This window comes from Zonotrichia leucophrys, chromosome 13 (genome assembly GCF_028769735.1).
Source record: "Zonotrichia leucophrys gambelii isolate GWCS_2022_RI chromosome 13, RI_Zleu_2.0, whole genome shotgun sequence".
Lineage (NCBI taxonomy): Eukaryota > Metazoa > Chordata > Aves > Passeriformes > Passerellidae > Zonotrichia > Zonotrichia leucophrys.
Window position 1 is genome coordinate 10,404,837 of NC_088183.1, and position 24,746 is coordinate 10,429,582.

The 24,746-nt window shown below is 42.8% G+C and overlaps 1 protein-coding gene across 3 annotated transcripts in view; it reads right to left on the reverse strand.

Annotated features, from left to right (window-relative positions):
- Positions 1-24,746, reverse strand: part of FNIP1 (folliculin interacting protein 1) — a 64,350-nt gene that overhangs the window by 15,607 nt on the left and 23,997 nt on the right. For 2 of the 3 annotated variants that reach the window (XM_064724813.1, XM_064724814.1), the window contains exons 2-11: positions 21,530-21,656; positions 12,978-13,121; positions 8,700-8,800; positions 8,376-8,450; positions 7,802-7,893; positions 5,296-5,379; positions 4,223-4,294; positions 3,246-3,381; positions 2,523-2,724; positions 2,064-2,149 (exon numbers count right to left, since the gene is read on the reverse strand). In XM_064724813.1, coding sequence (XP_064580883.1) covers positions 2,064-2,149; positions 2,523-2,724; positions 3,246-3,381; positions 4,223-4,294; positions 5,296-5,379; positions 7,802-7,893; positions 8,376-8,450; positions 8,700-8,800; positions 12,978-13,121; positions 21,530-21,656 — 1,119 coding nt within the window. The remainder of the gene's footprint in view (positions 1-2,063; positions 2,150-2,522; positions 2,725-3,245; positions 3,382-4,222; positions 4,295-5,295; positions 5,380-7,801; positions 7,894-8,375; positions 8,451-8,699; positions 8,801-12,977; positions 13,122-21,529; positions 21,657-24,746) is intronic. The other variant, XM_064724815.1, reaches the window with a different exon arrangement.

The following is a 24,746-nucleotide window of genomic DNA, read 5'->3' on the forward strand; positions in this document are numbered from 1 at the left end:
CTGCAATGAGTTAAACCAGCAACAGGATTACATTTTAGAATCACCAGCCCACTGAAGTCAGCACCCTTCTTCCCTCCAGCACAATTTGCTAAGAGGACAGGAATCAACACAAGTCTCAGGTTCACCAAAGGACTCGTCTCCTGACTTCCCCGTGACTTCAGTGGGAAAGCAGACACCTAAAGAGATAATAGTGTCCTAAATGGGTTTGCTGAACCTGTGCCAAAGCATCTTTGCATCCAGCCTTTGGTATTTAAATATACCTCTCTCTTCTTACCAGACACATCCTGCATTGCTTTGAAAAGCAAGGGGGTCCTGCATGTCACAGAAATGAGGATGACATGCATGTCACACATGTCACAGGGGCACAAGGACCCTGCCCAGGGTACCAGCTGTTGCCCACCTCTGAATGCAATCCCTTAAAAAAACCCAGCAAAACCCAAAATTGCCAAAGGCTGCTGCCCCAGGAAATTCATTTCTATGAAATTAAACTGGATTTAATTAACTTCATTACACTATTAAAGAGCAATATTTATATCACCATGGAAACCTCTGCACAGAACTGGTGGTTCAGCTCCAAGTGCTGGTTATGCAATGGCCATGTCATGGGAATGATCCCAGCTCCTGGTGAGCCCTGAGTGCCAATCTTCCTGTGTCTGCTGGGCTACAGTGCTTCTTCCTCACCCCATCCCAGCTCAGCACTGCTGAGCTCCCTCCAGGAGGGAAAGCCAGCACAAGGGATTTGCCCTGTGTTTTCAGGGTTTTTTTCCTGCTTTTGACTTGGGATAGGTGCCCCTCCCCTCCCTCTGGAACTGTTTAACTTGGAAGGACAAAGGAGAACGGGCAAAGTCCGCTGAGTGTATCTTGAGGGGGAATGTTTTGGGGGAAAGGTTTGGAAAACAGCTGGGGAGCTGGTGTTAACAGAGGGTGGGAAGGCACAGAAATGGCTCAGGGAGAGACCTGGGAGGAGAGGCAGGGCAGAGCTGTGGGAGTGGAGGAATCATTGTGGCTGCTCCGAGTTGCTGAACTTGTCTCAGGCCCCTGGGCTGGATCAGTGGCTCCCAGCAGTCATGAGCTCCCTCTGCTCCCTCTCTTGGCACAGCTTATCCCATCCACAGGCCCACGTGCTCCCTATTTTCTGCCTTCTGTCCCTACAGGACATATCCTCTGCCCTTCCTTGTGACTGCCTGGAGGTGAGCTTCTAAAAAAATTGAAAATACACTGTGCCTTCATCCTGCAGCACCACCCAATCCATGGCATTCAGGTAAGAAAATTGTGGAAAAATAAGTGAGCCCTCAGGATCCTTCTCTGTTCAGTAAAATACATCCTGATGTCAGAAATTTCTTTTTATAACATCAGAGAGCTGTCTTCAATAATGTCTCTAAAAAGTAGCTCTACAGTGGTTGTAAAAGGAAGCACCCTGCCACTCCCATCTGAGAGGAGATGAATCACTCCAAGCAGATGGATTTCATCTTAACTCCCTCCCCATGACTTCAACTATGGAAAGAAAATACAGCTAAATGCCAGGGATGTACTTATCTGTGTTACTTTGTATAATAACTATTGAACAGAGAGGCTCTGCAGGTACCAATAGCCAGAGATTACAGCACTGCATTTGACTGTGGGAAAAGACAGCTCTTCTCTTTCCTAACAGTTTTTCTGAAACACCTTTGGAGCACAGCTTAGAGAGGGGTGAGCTTTGTCACACATCAGGACAATACACACTAGAGGAGGATTTCAAAACAGGACTTTGCAATGCTTTTCCCCCTCTCAACAGGCCACAAAAGACCATTTAGGAGGTCACTGGGAGCTTTCTTATCACCTAAAGCACAGAAAACCCTGAACATCTGTGTCCTGTTCACCCAGGACTGATGGACACACACTTGGAAAAATCCAAAACCTCAGACACATTAGGATAGCTTGGTATCACCAGTCCTTTGCTGTACTGACTTTTGCAGGAGATTTTAGACATTTTAAGTTACTTATCCTGCACTAAGAAGATCCTTCTAAAACAGGCTCAGGTGCTTTTGAAGAAAGAGACAGAAAAGACAGGAGACGTGGCTCACCTGAACTCATTGAGGGCATCCACAATTCTGTTATATGCCAAACTCCGCTGGCTGGCATCAGCTGATCTCCGACTCATTTTCATGGCCTTGAAAGCAATCATTAAACAGATAAGTAACACACAGCTACAGGAGCACAGAAAATGGAAAACCAAGTCATGTGCTTGACTTTATCTTTTGTTCAACAGGTCATGCAAATAATTCTTTTAAGTGATAAAGTGACGGTCCAAGTGCCAACTTTCCCATCTGAGGGAAGACAGGTGAGGCACATTTGCAGCTTCTGCTTCTTTTATGCTTTTCACCATTCAAGGCATAAAAGTCAAAGTTTTAACTGCAGTGATGCAATTCCCACGCCCAACATCAACTTGATCCCACTTTTGTAACTAGCAACAGGAGTTAGAAATTAATCTGAGAGGGCTGGGAGAACATACACAAGTGCAAAAAGCCAAAGCAATTGTTTACCTGTTCTATTGCACTCTTCAGTTTGTTCATGTGACTCTCAAAAAGAGGGAAGTGTGAAAAAAAGAACTCGTTAAATTTGTTGTTTTCATCTTCATCTCTTGAGAGTGAAAAAATAACCCCAATTGCTATCTTCTTCTTCCTAACAATTCCTGGGTTTGGACCAGAGCTGTCATCTGACAAGTTGAAGCTTTCATCCATGGACCTTGGAGCAGGAACAAAAGGGAAAGTTAATGTAATCCACTGCTCAAAGTTGTACCTTGGTTTCCTGTGTGATTCAGTTCTTGAACATTTAACTTCAACAAATACCTTTTGCTTGAATGTGTTGTCAAATCATTATCGTTGATAACAATCCCTTTGTGATTTTTTACAAACAACTATTAATTGATTTTGCAATCACAAAACTCTGGAACCAGATTCAAAGTGTTTGTAGGATCAGAATATTGGTATTCTAGTTCTCTCCTATACCTGCCGAGAATTTGTGCTTTGAGTATGATATTAGGGCTTCTTATCCTGAAAACTACAGCCTACAGATTTCTATGGTGCTGAAGGCTTTCCAGTTAGTGAAAAAACATCGAATGCCATGAGGCACACAGAGACTGAAAAAGATCAGCCTGACTTACACCCTAAATACCCCAGTGAAAGCATCAGCAAGGGCAGATGCACACATGCACGAGCAGAATCAGTGGTGTGTGGCAGCAAGCAGCCCTGGCCCGGCCAGCTCACCATCGGGGGAAGACGCCGTTCTCCAGGCTGGTGGTCTGGCTGCGCCGCCAGCGCCGCTGGTAGCTGCTGGCACAGCTCTTGTTGAACGAGGAGCCCGGCGATGGGAACGGGGTGATGAGCAGGCTGCTGAGAGATGCTGCAACAACAAGAGCAATAAAAACCTCTCCAGAAAAAAGGGCATTCGGAATATAACACCAGCAACTAAACCAAGGCTCTCAGGAGATACTGATGTTGCTTCTCAAGTGCCTTCTCTTTTGCTTATCTGTGTTTCTAATATAAAAATAACCAGTTTATAATGACATTAACAAGCCATACAAGCATGACAAGGGTAGGACAGTCCTGCTGATTTACATAATAGGTAATGCACAGGATGCACCTTGCTCAGCAACCTGAGTATCAGGAAATAAATTCCTTGTGGAAAGGAGTAGTGTTGATCACATCCTTTAACAGCCTTTACAATCCTAGCCCAAATGTTCAACAACCTGAATTTGGAGGGAGGAAAGGGGTGTTGTTGAAGCCAATTCATATTTTAATATTACCATCATAGGAACACAGAATCACAGAATGATTTGGGTAGGAAGGGATCTGAAAGCTCATCTCATTCCATCTCCTGCCATGGGCAGGGACACCTTTCACTAGACCAGGTTGCTCCAAGCCCCATCCAACCTGGCCTCCTGGATTTGGAAAGGAGATGACAGCAAGTATTGCTTAGAAATGCTGCAAGCTCATTTCAATATTTAATCTGCCTTGCTTATTAGTAGCTTGTTTAATAAAAGACACTGCTGTCAGGTTACTGTGAGCTGCCCAACACACATCCTCAACACCTGCACCACCTGGACCTGTACAGAGAGGTGTCATTAATGTCACAGAGCAAACCAGAACAATCCCATTTCAGCACTACTTCATGATGTGCAGAGATCCCATGACAAATGAATATTTTTGGAGTTTACAGGGTTAACACATGGAACTGCCATTACCAGATCTTGCTATCCCGCTGTCTCTGTCCTCGTTCTGCTCCCTCCCAGGCATATCCATAGGGTTGCTGTGAACTGTAAAACAAGGAATACCAATTAGCAGGGGAATGTACAGTTCCTTTCTTGTTTGCAGATCTCCATGTAATTAATGAAACAAAAACATGCTCATTAATTCAGATCAACAGCACAGCACAAGGCCATCACCAAGAAAGGCTGCTTAGCTGAACAAACCAAAACACTTACCTGAGAAGCCTGTATAGGTTTTTCTCAAGTCCATACACCTATTTAAGTGCAAACTAAAACCAGGACTTCGTTTCTGTCCATAGATAATTTTCAATAAAATTTTACTGTACCAAGAGGATGCTGGTCACATTTGTAGTACCCAATGTATAGGCAAAACCCACCAAGACTCAAAACAAACACAACTTCATTCCTATACCAGCTTTCTCAGGTATTAGATATGTACTTTTAAAGGAATTTTGAATGCTGTCTTTAAGAAATAGATATTTTTAAGCTGTGAGCAGTGCATTGGTTGTTCAACTAAGCTGTAAGCTGTCCAGATTCACAGTCTGCATACAGACAAGATCAAAGGTGTGTCAGGCTCAACAGTCTTTAAATGTGATATATTTTACAAATATTTGTGTGAAATAAAGCTACTCAGCCATGGAAATAAGATCCACTAAAAGCAAGAAATGTCCATTTTGAATTAATCTAATTTAGCTCTAACTTTTACACTTTGGTTGAAACCAATCCAGATCAAAATAGCTTGACATCATTGTGAAATATTATCCCCATAAATATTAATTCCATATTTAAATATTTAAGTTTCCAAAACAGAACAACACAGACAATTGAAAGAGGACTATTAAATGCCTGCTGTCCTTTGGGGATTTAAGGAATGTGTCCAGAAAGGTAAGGGAGCAAACATCACTGTCCATTTTATTATTTTCTTTTTTATTATTTTTTAATTTTTTTATTAATCTGAGATCTTATTTACAGGGCTAAACTACAACTCCACAGAGTTTGTCACCCCAGCTAGACTAGCCCCACAGCACAGCACACAGCACACAGCAAACCTGCAAAGAAAGAGGCGCTCCGGATGAGGCGGAGCGGACCTTGCTCTGAGAATGCCCGCCTGGGGCTGCAAAGCTGGGAAAGACCTACACGGCAAAACGTAAAATACACATCAGAGAATGAGGTTAGTAAAGCAGAACAGTCCATAGGGAGGGGGCCAGGGCAGGGAAAGGTTTGAGCCAACATAAATGCAGAGTAACACAGGCAGGAGAACAGCTCTGAGGCTTTACCAGAACGCTGATGTGAGGGTGAGTCTCACAGCTGGGCTATACAGCATTTACAGTTTATAATAATAGACCCAGCTTTCCACTGTCTCCCATACAAGGATGGGGTTTCTCAAAGGGTTTTTTTTTTTAATTTTAAGGTTGAAAAATGATTAATTTATGCAGGCTCAAAGCCTAACTTGACCACAAACAGGAGATTCATCACAGAGTATAATGTTTGTTTTAACATCCACACTGGTGGGGTGCCTGGGAACACTGCTTCTGAAGAGGAGGAGGAAGGGGAGAAAGAAGGCAGGAATTCATCTTAGTAGAACCAACAGAATATTATAGGCTGAAGTAGTTCTGAGAATAGTCAGTACATAAGTTGAGTGAAATGATCACATAGAAAATAAATGTTAGCAGTCTCAGTAGTGCATTTTAAAAGTAATACTGAATTATAGATATACCAGGGAAACAGTGTATTTACTGTACATAGAGCCAGAAAAAACACATAAGTACTTTTAAAGAGTTAATTGCCAGTCCCTCTCCTATATTTGAGGCCCATGCTCACGCCAAGTTTTCTGATTATACAAAACACAAAGGCTGCACCTCAAAGCTCCCTTCCTTTCTCTGAGGCCTCCAGTCATTGAAGGGAACACATGACCAGGGCTGCTTTGGTTTTTTTTAACCAGCACATGTGAAAAATGCACCTTGTAAACAGTTCCCAGCCAAAACACATAAACCCTCCTCCTGTCAGCGGTGAGTGAGGAGCAGTCTCTGCTGCTGAGCACAGTTGTTGGAAATGCTGCAGTTATAGATTAACTCCCCTCCCTGCTTTAGCTTTACCTAGGGTTCCCTCTGTACTCAAATGGCAACTGTAAACAAACACTGTTGAAAACTTGTGCAGCTCAGTCACAAAGAAAACTCCAGCATCCACTTCTTGCTGACAACCTTGTGCCTCTTGCCACACACCCTCGCCCCGAGGTGCCCACAGCTCCTGCTCGGTTCTTGGGGCAGTCACCAGGGTCACCTCACAGCTGGACACAGAGAACAGGTGGCACTGGCTACACCTGAATCACTCCATGCCTAAGAGCTGCTTTATCTGAACTGGAACTTGCAGTTTAGATCACTCTAATGCTACAGCACACTCCTGCCAGGCACAAGCCACAGCGAAACCTTCAGCAGATGAAGGTGATCTCCTGTCTCTCAAATCAGGCACCACATTCACTGCAAAAATCACAACTGAAGCCTGAAAGGATGGTGGGAAATGCATTTGTAGGTTGTAAGGTTCTTACAACCTTAACTGGTTTCCCTTACAAATGGACTACTGCAAATTATTTTAATGAGGTGTACAGCTCATGAGCTTGAGCAGCATTTAAGCCCTTACCTGGGCACAGTCTTAGCAAAGTCAATGTGAAGGAAAGCAGTAAACAGCCCTAAGATCTAGAACCACCTCAGAGTCAGAAACCCATTTAAGAGTACCACAGTCATCAAATATACCCCTTACTTCCAACCCTATAAAAGCATATTTTACATACAGCAATTTCCTGGAAAGCAATTGTGAAAATAACCCCCTTATTCCACCTACAACAGACATTTGTTTGCTAAGTCAACAATCAAAATGAACAGAAAGGGAGGAGAGAGCCATGGATCGGGCTGCTACACTGGACAACCAAGCACTGAAGTCCAGTCCTATCTGCTCTACTGTTCCAAGAGGAAAAGCCCAGACCTTTGTTATCTAATGTTCATGGAGCCTCCACCCACAGGACTGAGGACACCAGATGGTTTCTCAAGACTGTTTAGCTGCTATGGTCAGCCAGAGGAGAGAACACACAGATATTCTGTCTAATCTGATCCAAAGCTGCAGCTCAGCTGTGCAAGGTTAACTGAGACTCGTACAGGACACACAGCCACAAGTGCTCAGGGGGGCAGAGTACAGTGCAGAATGAGAATTATTAATGGCAATAAAACCAGGGAACTGAGCCAGGCTGAATCAGTCCTGCCTGATCAGAGATATGCTCTTCAGGAATTTCTACAGAATGCTATTTTCCAACATTTTCTGTATTTGAACTTAAGTATATATAAATATTTCTATTATGTATTTTGTATACACATATGCAGCTGAGTATACTGAATAACTGCTAATTCCCTGAACAGTCCAAGTTATTCTTCTCCAAGCTCCATCAGCATTAATTTTCTATTACATCTTTAGCTTTTTTAAAAATTTATTTAAAAGATTTGCATGTTCTAGAATCTATGTTTACTCAATTAAAGATATCAGCAAATAAAATCTGTTTGCAATTACCTATATTCCCAAGAAGTCCATTCATAATTGTACTGTGGTCAGGCTTTAATGTATTGCTGTCTTGATTAATGAACTCAAGACTGTCCTGCAACCTATAACAAACATAAAACATATAACAAAACCAGTGATTTGCATTTCAGTAAAATAGAGAGATAGTTCATTATAGCCAAAATGAAACAGACAAGGTAAGAACACAGGATTCTACTAGAAAAAACTTTCATAGCCTAAGCCACATCTTCAGGTGGGTCGCTTGATAACAGAAAACAGATATTTTTGTAACATCTTTTTATAATATTTTTTATTTTGATGTTTTTGTATTTTTCTTCATCTTGGACTGAATCTCCAAGGTTGCAGGTAGGTACTTTTGTACCTTACAGTATCAAGCTTCACCATATCAGCATGGAAGGAATGGTTCATTCATTCCCTTAGAGCCAGCTGAGGTGAAGACACCACTGACAGGATGTAGCAAGGAGTTATTTTTTTAGAGAAAGAATCTGGAGGGTCCAAAGAAGGTCCTGTGTGTCCTTGCATTCACCTCTTTCTGTGCAATAGCCACAAAGGGCAGGGCACTCACGTGTTCAGGCTGCCGTAGATGCTGCTGCCCGTGCGAGCTGTGAACACCTTGCTGAGCATGAGCTGGGGAGGGGAGCTGAGGAACAGGAGGGAGATGTCAGTCACAAACAGTGCCAAGACAGGCTTTGCCTTCCATTTCACAGCCCTCCAGGTTTTATTGACCTTAACACGACATAACAGCCTTGTATTTCAAAAATGACATCAGACTGACTTTAAAGCAAACACAGAAATCCATTTTACTCTGCACTTGTGCCATTCAGCTCACTGTTTATAGCACTAAGGAGTGAATCTTCTGAAAACACCTGCAGCAAAAAGTTCATCTTACCGGATCTGATGGATTTTCAATGTGGAGCCCTTGTAGCTCATGGCCACAGAGCCAAACATCATCTCTCCAAGCATGTTGGCATCTGAGGAGCACCGAGAACCCTGCAAAAAATCAAACCCACCAAGGTTTGGTTTTAAGCGTTTTAGAGGCACACTTCTAGTAAGGCAACACACAAGAGAGAAAATATTCCTTATTTAGAAGATAAATATGCAAAATATCTTGCTGGAACACTGTTGAACATGGAAAGTTAAACAGTTTAATCAAGATAATGCTAACAGAGAAAGTGATCTTCACTGGCTGTAAGCTCAACCCTAAAACCATGCAACAAACCAAACCCACCTAGGTGGGAGGAAGCAGATTCCAACAGCACTGAGCCAGGGGACCAAACTTTTAACAATGTGTTAACACACCTCACTGAATTAAGCCTAAGCCTTGCTCCTGCTTGACAAGAAGAATCAGCAAGCAGTTCACTGGAGATGTCACACTGTGCAGTGGAGCCAAATTGGACCGATGTTTACTTGACAAAGACTGAGTCATAACTTATCCATGGATGATATTTTATATGGGATGAATCTCTCTCTGGTGCTTCTGTGATGGCACCAGGAAAGAGCTGCAGCATCACATTAGATGCCAGGCTGAAGTGGTGCAATTCCTGCTTCTCTGGTGGCAGGAGCTTGCTGTAAGGCACACAGGCTAAATACCAAGGAGGAAAGTCACTATGCTGCATCACTGGCTAGGGCAAATTCTGCAAACAAAACCCTAAAATTAAAAAATTACTCAGGGCAATCAACTGGAGACAACTGCTCTGCAGACAGACTTCTAATTTGTGTGTTTGCAATGACTGTGATTACTGTCCCTTTGTCCGGGGCTGTTTCACCTCCAGGCCAGCAGAGTGTAAGTGCTGGCTCTCCACTTGTACCTTGCCCTGAATAATTTAAAACGTGGTGATCGCTCCCTAACAGAGCTCAGCCAGTTCTCAAGTGAGGAGGTTTGGCACTGTGCAAAAGAGCAACACATTTCCTTCAAAGTGTGTGATAGCATGTCATTACTCCATTTCCTGGAGAGATCCTTCTAAAAGATCTCTTAAACCCCTCACAGAAACAACCCTGCTGGAAGATGCTCAGTGCATCTCCATATTCCTCTAAACAAACCAGAACCCCGAGTATTCTACACAGGACTGAAGTACAGAATGGCAGAATGGGTTGGGTTGGAAGGGACCTGGAAGCTCATCCAGTTCCACCCCCTGCCATGGGCAGGGACACCTCCCACTGTCCCAGGTTGCTCCAAGCCCAGTCCAGCCTAGCCTTGGACATTTCCAGGGGTAGGGCAGCCCCAGGTTCCCTGGGCAGCCTGAGCCAGTGTCAGACAGTGAGCCTGGAGCACCACCAAGGACAGGGTGTCCCCACCACAGACCCCTGCAGGCAGCAAGAACAGCTGAGAACATCCCACTCAGTGCTCCTGCTCACACCAGCCCACAGAACAAGGGCAGGAACAGGGAAATGCTCATCAGCCAAAAGGCAGCACACTCACAACGTTTCTCAATTTTTAGTTCTTTTCAAGCACTCTCAATTAAGCTGATGATACTTTTAACAGCCATGCTTTTAACCTCTGGAATCTATCCCTGCAAGGAGAGGGGATGACTGAAAGCAGAAACCACAACTGTAAAAACGAGGGCACAACTCCAAGGTTTGTAAGTGTTCAGTGACAGGACAAAGGCTGATCATTAGCTGGGCCTCAGTGAAATTTCCATCTCTGCCTCCCAGGACATCCCACTGCTCAGGTGCACTGTAGGCAGTACTGGAAAAACTAGAATTTAGAACCAGTCAGTATGAACCAGCAGCTCCAAGAAAATCTCAGCATAGATGTTAATGACTCCAGGAAATAACAGGTTTGCCAGCATCACAAAATCCTGTCTTAAGAACACTGCAAATTATTTCAGCCTCACGCTATGATTGTTGTTTTTAAATCTGTTGCAGATCTCCAAATGAAGGACACAATTCTGATTAAATGCCAAGCCCTTGATGTGGGTTTTGATTTCAACTTTCTGCTGTTGTGAAAATATAATTCTAAAGCTCAGTAAAAATACTTTATCTTAAAGTATTGATTTTCTTTGTCAGACAGCCAAATTAAAGTGAAAATCAGCTGCTTTCAAATTTAATTATAGGGGTTTCCCTTTCCTCTGAAAGACAGACAAGCCCTGCTGAAGGCAAAGACTGTGATAAGATGAGCCCATGGCCTGTTCAGTCTGGCATTTCCTCTACAATTAATAACAGTAATTTTATCATGCATAACCAAAGGCACATATTTCATGCATTTAGTATGGAAACACTGTTACAGCTCAGCTCTTTAGGCCTCTAATGCTGCAAAACTCAGGTCACTCAAGACCAAAGCAGAGTACAACCAACTGGGGAAAGGGGTTAAATATTAAAAACTCAAACAAAAAGTAGCCAAGGAGCATCTGGCAAGAAGGGCACAGCCTGGGGCACTGACAGCCTGGACACAAACCAACTCCTCAGGTCACAGTTTAGAGTTCCTATAAAAACTGATCATAAAATACCCACAAAATGTTTGTGATTGCACATTAGCATATTAGAGGTAGTAACATTTGCATGATTTGGAAATTACATGTCTGAACATATTTACAGCTTTTAATACTCCCTTTACTGTACATATTGTCCTGTCAATAACTAAATATATCTGTAAATTAAAAAGGCAATAAGAAAATAAGTGTTAAATATGGGACATAATTACAAATATGGAACCCTGGAACAAATCCTATTTCACCTTGCAATTAAAGTTGCTCATATATAATCAAAGTGTATTTAAACAAGAAAATATAAAATAGTATTTCAAAAGCCCCATAGTATTATATTATTTGAACTTCCATTTTATAGCCTTACAAAAAACAAACAAGAGAATTTATAAATACTCCAATAAGTAACTTCTGAGCCTACAGACACAGCAGTTAAAACATAGGAAATGCCAGGCTGAGTGAAGTCTGGACAAACTTACTCTGGCCCTTCTGCATACCCAATACTAAATTTTACTGCACATTAAAGAATTCTTGTAATTTTGTCTCTCTGCTCACTTGCTGGGGTAGCCTGGAAGGAGTCTGATGAATGCAGTAGGTAGTTCACAATAAATATGCTGTGGAAGACCAACTTCAGCTGAAAGTGTGTGGCACAGTCCCACAGCCACTGAGATTTCAGTTCAGCTCAGTAACATTTTGAGTGAGTGATACACATGAGGAAATGGGAACTTCAAAAGGAAAACTTTCCACAGCTTTAAAATGCATCCTCATGCCAAACACTAAAATTCATTTTCTTTAGTAGCATTGAGCATTGTTTGCAGAGAGCCTGCTCTGGAGCAGAGCCAGGTTCTGGGAGTGGGGGGCATGGTTTTTCTTGGGCACACAGTGCACAAAGGAGGTTGCTTTGTGCTGGAAGGGAGCTGCTGACAGAAACATCTCTTCCTTTCATAACCACAGTAAATGCCCTGCCAGGAAGGGAGGAACGGAAAACAGATCTTCAGCCACCTTACCCAAGCTGTGGAAAAGAGTGTGATGAGACAGAGAAAACAAGAATACACAGCTTGCCAAATATAGCAGGAGTTAACGTGACAGTAGGAAAGTCAGCGCTGGAAGCTTCTTCACTTCTATCTATGGGAGATTAAGACATCAGTAGTATTGTACTCCAGAGCAGGTTGTGGAGATAGCAGCTTCCCTCAAACACACAATTACTTCATTACAAAGAGTGAAAAGGGCTTAGTTCTATTTTAGGGTGGCTTAATATAAAACACTTGTGATCTGTGGAAGGAGAGATGACAAAAATATATCCGTGTCAGATGACTCTAGCTACTCTCATGGCCAAAATCTCTTATATAAAATGGAACTCAAGTGCACCAAATCCCTTAAAAAGCTGTTACACAGACCATCCTTACAGACAATGTTATTTCTCTGGCATTTGACAATGAAATAGACTACTTCATCTACACCAAGATATTTGTGCCTAGTCTGATCGCACCAAATGAGTGTTATCACCTGGGTCACAAAATGGAACAAATACCCTGGAGAAATCGCTGCCATTCAAGACATCCCAAGAGAACCAGCTGGCTGGTTTTAGACTTGATAATACCCAAAGCTGCAGTGTTAAACATTCCTGAGTCACCCAAGGTCTTGGTTCTCACTGCTCTCCACTGCCAGCCTCTCATTTCAAGTACTTTAAAACAGTCATGCCTCACCTGCTGTTAGCATCTGCCATGGAAAAAAAAGTGACTCACCTGGTATTTTGGGCATTGCTCTTTTGGATCAGAGAACGAGGAGGATGAATTGATTGAACTATCCAAGGAAGAAGAGCTGTCTCCTCCAGGCTTTAGCTGGCAACACTTCCCAAAAACTCTCACCTGAGCGTCACTGCAGAGTTTCTGAAATAAAGACAACACACGTGACACACTAAGTCCCATGACCTGAAATCATTGTTAGTATCATTGTACTTACCTGTTTAAGTAAGATATTTAGCAGCTGAAAGGCTCATGCCCCAGGAAACAGGTAATAGAACATATACCCATTTCTCTGCAGCCTGGCTGTCCAAAGGAAAGCTGAGCTCTCTTCCTTCCAATTAGCCAGAAGCCAACAGGTCACTACAACTCCATCTCCCTAAGTAGACTTTTTTAGACCCAGGATTAGGAGAGAGGGTGGTACCAAAGCATTTAAAGGAAGGATGGCAATGTCCACCTTACTCCCTGTGCCTGCCAGAGTGGAGATGACACAGGAGTGTAAGCAGCAGCTCACTATTAATTATCAAGAAAGAAAAACACAGAATTCAGAAGATTCATGTTACAAGGGCAAGTGGAGAGAAAAGATCCTATTTTTCACAGATCTCTCCCTAGCTGTGTCTAAGCCCCCTAGACTTTCTCAAGAGTGGCACAGAGGTGACACATTCCTTACGTTTTCTGTATGAGGGAATTGTGAGGCTGAAAATGGACAACACCGAAAAACACAGTGCTACAGAGAAGGCAGAAAATAGTCACAAAACTATGAAGAATCAATCCAAAAGGTAAATTTTGATAGAGATTCAGACAAAAAGCAGAGCAGAGAATAGAGTTTAGAGGGCCCAGATGGAGCTGGAACTGATGTACAGAATGGGCAGGATCTGTGTTCACGCTACACACAGAGAATTATCAATCATTAGCATGGGAGATGCTTTACTATGTTCCATTCACTACTTAAAAGCATTTGTGATTTCCCTTGAGAATGCCAGCATCCCAAGGAGAATCAGCATCCACCAAGTTAATGCAGTTTACACAGCACTGGCATTGCCAACCCTCCTCACCTAAAGATCTCAATGTATTTTTCACACGCTCGTTACACTTCAGCACACCCCCGTAAGGTTGGCATTATTTACATCTGCTGGTAGGCAGCACTAGGAGACAGAAATAGTCCACACTGCTCAAAATTCCACACTAACTCTGCCCTAAGACTTCCTTAATTACCATTTCCTACACAATCACCAAACCAGTAAGAGCAAGCTGGAAGCAAACCCTGCTGAAAGGAAGGTTTAAGGACAGATGGGAACACAGAAGTGCTGTTGTATGTCACAGCTTCATGTCTGGACTCACAGCTCCCTGCCACAAGCTTCCTCTTCATCCAAAAACATGGCCATGTCTCAGCTTTTAAGGAAAAGGCATAAAGAAAAGTGTGAGATAGCCAAGGCACACATTAGTAACTCCACAACTGCTCAATAATCAGCAATGGCTGTTGGAAAAGATGACTGGCCTGACTGCTGTGGAGGAATGGGAGGCCCATGCCTCTGTCCTAGGCTGTCCAGGTTATTTTTTTAGGGACAGGTGACTTAAATTTGGCCCTAACTGTGGCTCAGCAAAGCAGCAGAAAATGGCCAGGATATTAAAGCCCCACGTGGCAGCCTTCACTGCTGCTCCCTTAGAGAGCTGCTGCCACAGAAAGCCTCAAGGAAAAAATGTGCAGAGGAATTAGTAACAGAGGGGAGGGAAGTGTTCACTTTCCCCCAGCCCTGTCAGCTTTCCTGACACACAGCAGTGTCTCTCCTTTCCACACAGTGGAGAGCTCACTGAAATCCTGCAATATGCAGATTTGCTAATGGCTGCTGAGGATGTGTGGCTTGAGCACAGTGCACAATGGCTGGAACATGTGAACGATCATCATATGACTTCAGTAGGAGCTCGTGAACTAGAATTGCATTTTATCTCTGACACAAACAACAATGTCCTAGGCTAGGCAAGCATCATGTGATAAAACCACATACAATCCACAGGGTTACAGCAGCTTTTGCAGGCAAACCACATTTCAGCTTGCATTTTCCATCAGATGTTGAAAGTTCCTTCTAAAATGTTACAATTATAACTAAGCTTCCTTGAGACTGTAGAAATGCATTTACTGACTTTACAAGAGAAAATAAAATTCTATGCATTAAAAAGAATAGGCTGAGTTTGCAAATCAATTACTTTTACATAATTTCTTCTCATTGTCACTGTATTTTTCTGCACAGCAGCTTTTCCCAGATCCACTGGGTGGTCGGGTAACTTGCAGTAATAGTTGCCTAATTTAAATAGCAAACCAGGAAAATGGCTGTTTGGTCTTTGCAGTGGAGTTTAATGAACCAAAACTCCTGCAAGGAGTCTTTGAATGAGGTCAGAATTTTTTAGCTCTCACTTTTCAGACCCTTGTGAACAGTAAATCCCTCCTAAAATGCAGATCACTGATAAATTTTGGTGTTTGCTCTTTTACAAACTTAGCATGTGTTTAAGATGAACTCCTTGGACAATGAAATTAAGTACTTGCAGTGACCCTCCCCTCTGCAATCTCTGACTTCAAATGTCAATGAAATTTTAGATGCTACAGATCTCAAGATATTATCCATCAAAGGAGTAGGATTACTTGCATTCCCACATAATATTCCAAAGATATTCAAGCCAGGCTTCCAAAAATAAAAAAGTAACCTCATTATTTAAGAACTGTACAAGGGAAAGTTTCAAAGCTGTGAATTTTCTTCCCCATTAGACAGAGTTGCATCAAACCTGATCCCTGGGCAGGGTGGTGCTGGAGTGCTCTGAAATGCCCATTTTTGCTGGAGAGCAGAACATCTGCTGGAAGGATGCCTCTGCTCCTGGCTGCCACCCTGCTCTCCCCGCTGGGGTCACACTCTGTTCTCTCCCTGCCAGCTCACTGCAGATGCCACCCAGCTCCAAACACTTCTCGCAGTGCCAGTTCTGACATTAGAGGTCATCATTGCTGAAAGTCTTGGAGACCTATCAGGCAGATCTGAAGAAAACTTAAAGTAAAATGTCTTTACAGGGAACAGGGTACAAAGTAATTTTCTTCCTCAGTTCCTCTTCTGGAGTCTTTTTTCTCCACATCTGTCAGCAAAGCCTTTTAACTCTTTGACACAAACTCTCTGTTCTCCTCAGCAAGGGGGGAAAAACATGCCCAGTGCTGTGAATAGGAAGAGGAATTTCTGCTGGGCAGGTTTTGCTTTGGGGATAACAAGAAAGTTGAAAGGAGCCTGGTGTGTTGAACTAAATCAGAGTCTGTGTAGGTGTGTTAGGGCTGTGACTGAGTGACAGAAGGGAAAAGAAATGTCATCATATGCTTTACTCTTTTTTACCTCTCTGCAACAGCAGGTGCTCAAATACCACTGTGGTGGCAGTGATAGAGAAATCTCTATTTCCAAGCAAAGTTACTACTCTTCAAGAGATCTGTTCCTCATTTTCAAAACAGGCTTTCCAGAATAAAAAATATTTCAAAACAGATAAATTAACTCTTCTGCTATATTAATATGAGTTGGTCTGTATGTGCAATGAAATGTATGTATCCACCTAACACATGGGAGTAAACTGAACAGGCACTCATTACTCCCCTTCAAGTGCTCACGTAAAAATCCAGACATCTTTCTTAAAATGCAGCTGCCAAGTGCTGCAATTTTCCTTTATTTCTAGAGTTGTTGAGTTCCTCTATTACTCAGAGGTCAGTGAAAGAAGTCAAGACAACCCTGTGCTCCCTTACTCCACTAGTATTTTTCCATGTCTGTTTAGAGAGAATAAGCTGAGCTAAGAAGGTGGGACTTGATCTCTGTGCTTACAGCTTTATCCATCTGCTCCACTCTGCTCAGACAGAGTCCAGAGTCTCCATTTCACACAACTCACCTAAAAGCAAAAGGCTCACTATCCAATTACTAATCCCTCAAAGCAATTTGCTGTTCAACATTTATCCAGTGCTGAAGTCTGTCAGAACACGTGGCTAATCCTGGCTTGTTTCAAGCAGCATGCCATTTCTCTACTTTGGGATAAATATGACATTCAGAGTAAAAGAAATTGACACTGAAGGAGATGAAGTATCATATGACCTTTTAGAGGAATTATTCACAGATAAAGACAACTAGTGGAAGAGGTGAACTTTGCATTCTCCAAATTGAACTTCACTAAGGCACCTCTACATCTCAAATTCTGTACCCCAGGTCTCTCATTTCATCAGAACACCAAAACAAATGCTATTTCTGAAAACCTTCTTCTGCCTCTGGGTCCTGGCAACAAGTCACTGCCCTTCTCTGATTCCTTGTCTTTCCCCCTTTCCTACCACATGCCCAAACTCTACATCTCTGCTCAGCACAGTGCAGTTTGGGTCCTTCCATTTTGTTCCTCCCTTCTCTTCCTCATGGTCCCTTGACAGCCCCCCTTCCTCCCTGTACTTCAAACCTTCCTCTAGGCTGATCTTCAAACTTAGGAAATCTTTTAGCTCTTACATGTCCCATCAGCACCTCTCTCCAGCCAGATCCCCAATGTTAGCCACTCTATTGTCATAAATCCCCACTGGACAAAACAGAAAGGAAAATGAACATTAAAATGAGACAGTTAATCCCTGTCCCACTTTGCCTGCTCCAAGGGACGCCATGACCCAAGGTTCCCCTTTTCAGCTTCTTCTTTACTTCACTCCCCACTCCTCCCTCCTGGCACCATTCCTTATCCCAATCAATTACCAGCCCTTGGAGGCAAACTCCTCATCCTTCAGCTGGCCTTTGCACTCTGGCAGTTATGGGGACATAATTCCTGCACCACACAGTAAAACACAAGCCAGCCTCAGCAGCACAAGCTGAGTATGGATGCAGTGTCAAGGTTGGGAAGCCAACCAAGCACAGGGAAAGGCAGAGTGAGGCTGACAGCCCAGCACTGCCTGGGCACCTGGCTGCTGCACCTTAAGCAGGAAAAGGAGCTGCCTGTTGTGCTTATTTGAAATTCAAAGGAGGCCTGGTGCCACAGTTTTCTGAGGAGCACACCTGTGTTCACACACAGCTCCTGGCTCAGGCACTCAGTACAGCCCAGGGCACAGGGAGGAGAGCAGGGCTGATGGCACCTGGGAGCAGAGAGCAGGAGAGGAGGTGTCACAGCAAGAGGAGCAGATGAACACAGAACCTAACAGCAGAAACCAGTCATAGGTTGTAACATTATCACCTGCACATCAAGTAACACAGTCTCATTAGAAATGAGATACTTACTGCTATGAGGAATGAAAAAAAAAAACTCTCTAGAGGAGGCAGTGGCCCAAACCCACAAGCTTCCCCATAGAAGTTCTTTGATGCCCAAAAATCCAAGGGATGTGGATGCATGGGTGTGGACAGAGGCTGTTCAGTAAAGCCATCAGTAATGCCTCTTCCTCCTAGCACAGGCTGCCCTGTACAGTCAGTGTGCAAATGGCTGCTCTGGTGCATTTGCTCATGACCTAGTGCCACAGGGCTGCAAGGGGCAGCCACTCTCTCTCTGGGATACCCTGGCAGAGAGAGTGAGAACTCACACACTCCATTTTCTGATGCTTGGGACACAGCAGCCTTTCCCCTCTGCTTCCAGAGCCCATCTGATCAATAGCCCATCCCCTGGAAAGCTGGGGAAGGACCTCTCCGGCTCAGCACCAAAAAAGGTATAGGACTCACAAAGGGGATCTCTCTGCCTCCCACATGCAAAGTGCCCACAGCTGCCTGAGGCAGATCTGTGCCTGGCACAGCCTTGGGCCAACATTCCCGGTGTGGGGAATGGCCTGCAGCCCTCCTCCCTCACCAGGCTGCTGCTCAGCCTCCCTGGCACGTTTAACTCTAGCAAGGCTGGGGGAATCACCACTTCTCCTGAACAATCAGAATATTGGAATGGCCACTGCAAACTCCTGACTGCCTTCAGTGTCCTGCTGTGCAAAATCCTCCCCAAATTCTTGTCTATTTAATATTTACCTTTACTGAAGACATGAAGAGGCTGAATTAATATCCAATGAAAACAAAAGGTCCTTATTTGCGTTATAGCACATTTCCCTCACAGGTAAGATGAACCTACTAATGCTTTACTAAGGAGAGCCCCAGCTTGGTGTGAGCACAAACTCAGCAGTTTTCACTGGTCAAAAATCTAGAGCTTAATCTTTTATTTCTTGAAACATCTGTGTCTGCAAAGATTTTCTCTGATGCTCCCTAAATTTTATGACCACACCCTCTCTTACAGAATTCAAATGCCTGAGCCACATTCAACCTTGGTCCACCACACACAACTTTTAGCATATGTAGGGATTATACACATAAAACAGACCAAAATACATCTCACCTTGTCGGCATACAACTCTTAAATTATAATTGCTTTCATGTTTGATAAAAAACACAAAATGGGAACTGAAGAGCACAGCACCATAAAGCAAAGTGAAACCCTCTTGATTCTCTGTGCTAGACTGCTTTGACTTGAACCAGAACACTCTGGCCACTGCCAAGCACTCTTCCAAATGTCTCTCTCATGTTATTTGTAGATCCAGAGGTATAAGTCACATTAGAAAATGGGGGTGAGGGGGAAGAGATGCAGAAAGCCTTGCACAAAATGTGGGGTGCTGAACAGACACCCTTTTCAGAACAAAGAGTGCCCAGCCCACACATGGCTGGCTGCAAAAGGGCAAGAGTGCCTTGGAATGTGCTTAGAGCCAAGATCTGGCTTTGTATAGGCAGGGTGTGTCTTTGCTAATGAAAATCATGATAAAGAGCAGAGAAAGGAACAATGCAATTCCTTGAAAATGGCCAGTACATCCTGCTCACTGCACAAACCCACACTGAGCTCACATCAAGCCCAGCTGAAGACTCTCCTGCACGTTTTTACCAGCAAACTTTTGGTTCATGAGAAAAGTTTTGCCTGACATGACATTATCTGAATGCTGCAGAAAGCAGATACATGGCAAGCAAATGTTTCAATATATCCACTTTCAAAGAATACTAATACTATGAAAAACAAATGTATAAAGTTCCCAGAAATGACTTCTGGGTATTTAAAATGCCCTGGAAAGAGTTTTCCTCCACTAGTCTCGTGTGGAGATGGTGAGTACAGCTGTTTCCCTCCCCCTCAGCAAAGAAAAAGGGAACATTAATATGGAACCTTATCAGCTCCATTATCAGCCATTTATCCTGTGGCTGTTGAGATGCCTCAGTCAATGAGCTTTCTGAAGTAACCCAAAACAGTGAAGTTGGCAAGTACACATCTATCTTAAAGAGGTTTTAGACTTTCAAGAAATTAATTTAAATCTGGCAAGAGGATTTATACTGTAAGTTACTTTTATTAATGAAGTAATAGTGGTAACTACAGCCAGCAATTCATACCAATAAACCACTTCTAAAGATCTCCTGTCTTTAGAAACCTGTTTTCCTGGCAAGAACATCAGGAAGAACAGGAACTAACAGAACCATTCTGCAAGTTTAAATAAAAAAGAAAGATGCATTTTTAAACATTTTATGAAACTTGCTTTATTTCACAAATTCTCTCTAAAAACTAAGAAATTGGGATCTTGATTCATAGCTGTAAAAGCACTGCAGTAAGCAATGGAGAAGCCTGGAAGTTTGTGCCTGGTAAGACACAGATTCCAGAGGTTTGGATATTGGACACAGCATTTGAGACCAGGGTTAAGAGCATCAGGCTGGCAACAGGCTGGAAGAGTTTGGAAAGCTGGATGAAAAATCTTCTTGCTGTACTCCAATACCCAACAGGAAAACCAGGGCTTGGATGTAATGTGTTATTTTGTGTACTCCTGCTTACAGAAGGACCTCTGTAAGTCCTATAGGTAAAAGCAGCTGGAATCATTAATTTCAATTAATTCACACCATGCTTTCTGCTTGCAGAGATTAAAATGATTTGTGAATGTTTTTTGAAACGGTGAAAAGGAAGTTCAAAGCAGCTAAATAAGTAGTCCAGCCTTATACCACCACTTTCAGTAGCACTGTGGCCAGAAATTAATCCTCTGTCCAGAGCCCTTAAAGGAAGTATCCTCATCTGACCACATCCATTTCAGTTCCAATTAATAGATTACCATGCAAATCATGCCAAAAGGAAAACCAGAGTTTTCAAGTAACTTTGTGTGAAAAAACTGTCAGCAAAGCATACAAACAGCAATTGATAAAAGTTAACCAAACAGGACACAAGAGGACACAGGGCTGGGGGGACCTTCTGATTAAGAATGCAGACCCCACCATGGCACAAAACCAGATCAATAAATCCCAGTTCAGGCCCTGTTTCAAGTCCAGCATTGTTTGCTGCAGCCCCAGGAAGAAATCCTTCTCACTGCAAGAGCAGAAAATACATAAATCCCAGAACAGAGAGATCCCTACAGTATTTAAAACTGGTAAAAGTGAAACCCCTGAAGCCTGAATAATTTGCAACTTAACAGGCATTTAAATATAGCCCTGCATATAACCAAGGTTTAAATATCAATGTGAATAAAACAGAATGTATGCAATTCATCAATTTGGCCATTTGAAAAATACAACAATAAACATGTAAATTAGCAAAATACTCACCGACACTGAAACATCCTCTATTTTTCTTTTAGCACTGGAATCAAATAAGACATTCCGTCCTCTCCTCTCACAGTCCTGATACACGATCAGTCGGATCTGGCTTGGGTCAAACTCCGGCAAAGGCCAGCTTTAATTGAAAAAGAAAAGAGCAGAAGGATCAATTACCACAACTCTTTATTACATTGCTCTTTTTACATTATCTGTATATACAACTTGATTAAAACAGAGTCCAGAAAATTCAATGCCATTTCATCAAACCCTTTGATCCTGTAGCCAGAACTACAGCCTTTGTTTTCTTTTCTTTCCCCTACATTGCCAAATTACACTGTCATAAACTGCACCAATCCTCTACAACTGCACAAAATTATGTGTGCAGCATTACTAGATCTTGTGCTCTGTCTTGTGATGCTTTCTTCAAGTTCCAGCTATCTAAAATCAACGTCATAGAACTCAGCTTTTGTGTTTAAAGATACAAAAAACCCCAAGATGAATAATCACAGGGTGGTTTCAGAGAACCACCTGGTTCTCTCCACATCAGCCACTGTGACTCAAGGGCATGGTCAGCAAACCACACAAAGCAGTCCTAACACACCTATTCCCAAACTGGTTTCCAAGGGAAGGAGCTTTCCTGAAGCCTCAGAACCTTCCCTAGTGCCACTACTCCAGAGGAGCTCTCAAAGGGAGAACTTGCAGGGATCAGGCTTGGAAACCATTCTACAATCTCCTCTTTAAAGGTGTTTTGTAGTTACCATCTTAAATTTTCAATTTAAAAAGCCAGCCATCACTTTAAAGCCCAGCAAGCATTGTCGTCCATTGGCTTGGGAGTCCATTTTCACTGACACCATGTCAATTCTTGGAAGATAGGAAACAAGATACCTGCTGCATCCATGAAACCACCAGGGATCATCTTTCAGCTAGTTTACAAGCCATTTCCTAGATCAAGTGGAATTCTGTCTTCCTCATTCTTGGCTTTTAAACAAGCAGTGTTAGCATGAACTTCAAGGAGCCAGAAACGAGGCACTGGAACTTTCCAGCCATTAATGAAGGATACAGATTCCCAATTTGCATGAAGCTGAACATGTATTTCAGCAAAAAGACATCCATAACATGAGTTAAACCTGGCAAGTTACACTCCAAGACAACAGTAAAATTTCCTCTCCTCTAACTCAGCACCCCAAAGGTTTCCTGCTCTGCACCCATGCTTTATGTGACCAACAAGTTCTGTAACAGCAGAAAATCCATTTGATCACCAAAGCCATCACCACCTATCAGAAGTTTTTAAGGATGCTCCAGTATAGGTATACAATTTTTACAACTAGTGTAGTCCCAATGAGGTGGAACTAAGCATCAAGACATACAGTTACACGCTCTCCTGAGATGGAATCTATTTCCTAATCTGCCCATCCGCACCATTTAGCAACAAGAGAGAAAAACAGAAGCTGCAGAGAAGATGGTGTGCAACAAATGTCCAAATCAACTTATTACAAGAAAGAAAACCTTGAGCAACTTGAGCTGAAATAACTTCATGTCTAGATTTGGGGGCAAGGAGCCACACACCGTCTCATTAGGGCACCTAAAGCAAAGTGTTATCCACAGCATGAAATGCCCACACGAAGTGCAGACACCAAACTGAGCAAACTGCAGCAAAACCCAAGCACAGTGACAAACTCAGAGCTTCCACTTACTGGAGGCTCTCCTAATTAACCCCATCTTGCATTTCAGAAAATGTAAGAAAACAAAGCCCCTAGTTTGTCTCATGCCTGGGGTGTTACCAACTGAGAGGCACAAAAGGCACTAGAGCTGGGCATGGTAACTGCTCCAGAGCATGACTTTGGCTAGAAGTGAGGAGAACCACTGGATAAACTGGCTTCCTGGGAGAACAGCCTCCATATATTAAAGTGAAATCAGTGGAAGTCCAGAAACAAACATTTTCTCCAGATAGGCCACTGTGGTTCCTATAAAGAAGCTGTGTGACAATAACAATGACTTGCTTGCCAGGAGGGTGCTTTTGCTTGCTCCACCCTTGCAATGCGTTTGAATTTCCTTCACACTCAGACAAAAGCATGTCTTCCATTACCTAGTACTTTTGATATTTGACTTTGAAATTACTGGCAAAGAAGGCAGTAGCTGTTCCAGATCTTAGGAAAGTCTACTTATAAAAAGCTCCAAGAGCAGATTACACACTAAGAGGAGAGAAAGCTAAATATAAAACTCTTGCTGTATTCAGAAACATATTTGATGAAAGTAACAAGAGCTTGTTTACTTCTCAGCGTCTTCACATGACATTTCAACTTTCTCTAGACAAGCATTTAGTAGCTATTATCCATCATAATTTGTGATAATTCCAAAGAAGCGCTATCTCTGTTACATAATAGCATCCTTAAGCACATTTCAGCCTTGCAAAAACATTCCCTGGCAATAGCAGGCCACTTCCCAAACCAGAAGAGCCTTTCAGAGAGCTGGGGGAAAGTTCATTCAGACAGACAGTAAACAGAAGGCAGCCTGGCACCTCCAACTCACCCCCACCAGTGAGGGGGAAGCAGGACACAGAGCTTTGCTTTTGTTGTTAGCAGATTTAAAATACCGTTAAGCTTGATATCTGAATAGATTATCCCCAGAAACATAAAATTCCTGCATGCAAGAGGCATTCTCAAAACAAACATAACAGGGCAGCACTCCAGCGCTCCTCTTCAGCAGATGAAAACTGACCTAGATCTTCTGAATATAATTAGTTCTGTTTATAAATGGAAACTAACTTTGACATTTAACTGATGTTTTCTTGAGATTCCTACAGGAAAACCAGGAGACATAGAATGATATGTTCTAGCAATGATAACGAAAGGTGAGTCTCCATTTCCCACACTGCTCTGGAAATGACAGTTTCTTAATGAGGATTTTTTCCTGCATGAACTATCTGCCACTCTTTGATCTTGCCTTGAAACTTAGTAGAACTAAACAAAAACCCCAAAATTAACCCAGGGCAAAAAAACTCCATAAGAACCACTACCAAAAAACCCCAAATACCTTTCACCAGTAGAAGTCTTTGCAACTTTGCCACACAGTGCTGTGACCTCAGGCATGGAACAAACGAAAAATTGGTGACCATCAAATTCCTTCTGAGCAGGACACTGCTCCTGTGGAGATCTCCACTACACAAGTGGGGATTCCTCTAGAATGAGATGCTCAAAAATACCTGTTTGGAGTGGAAACCCATTGA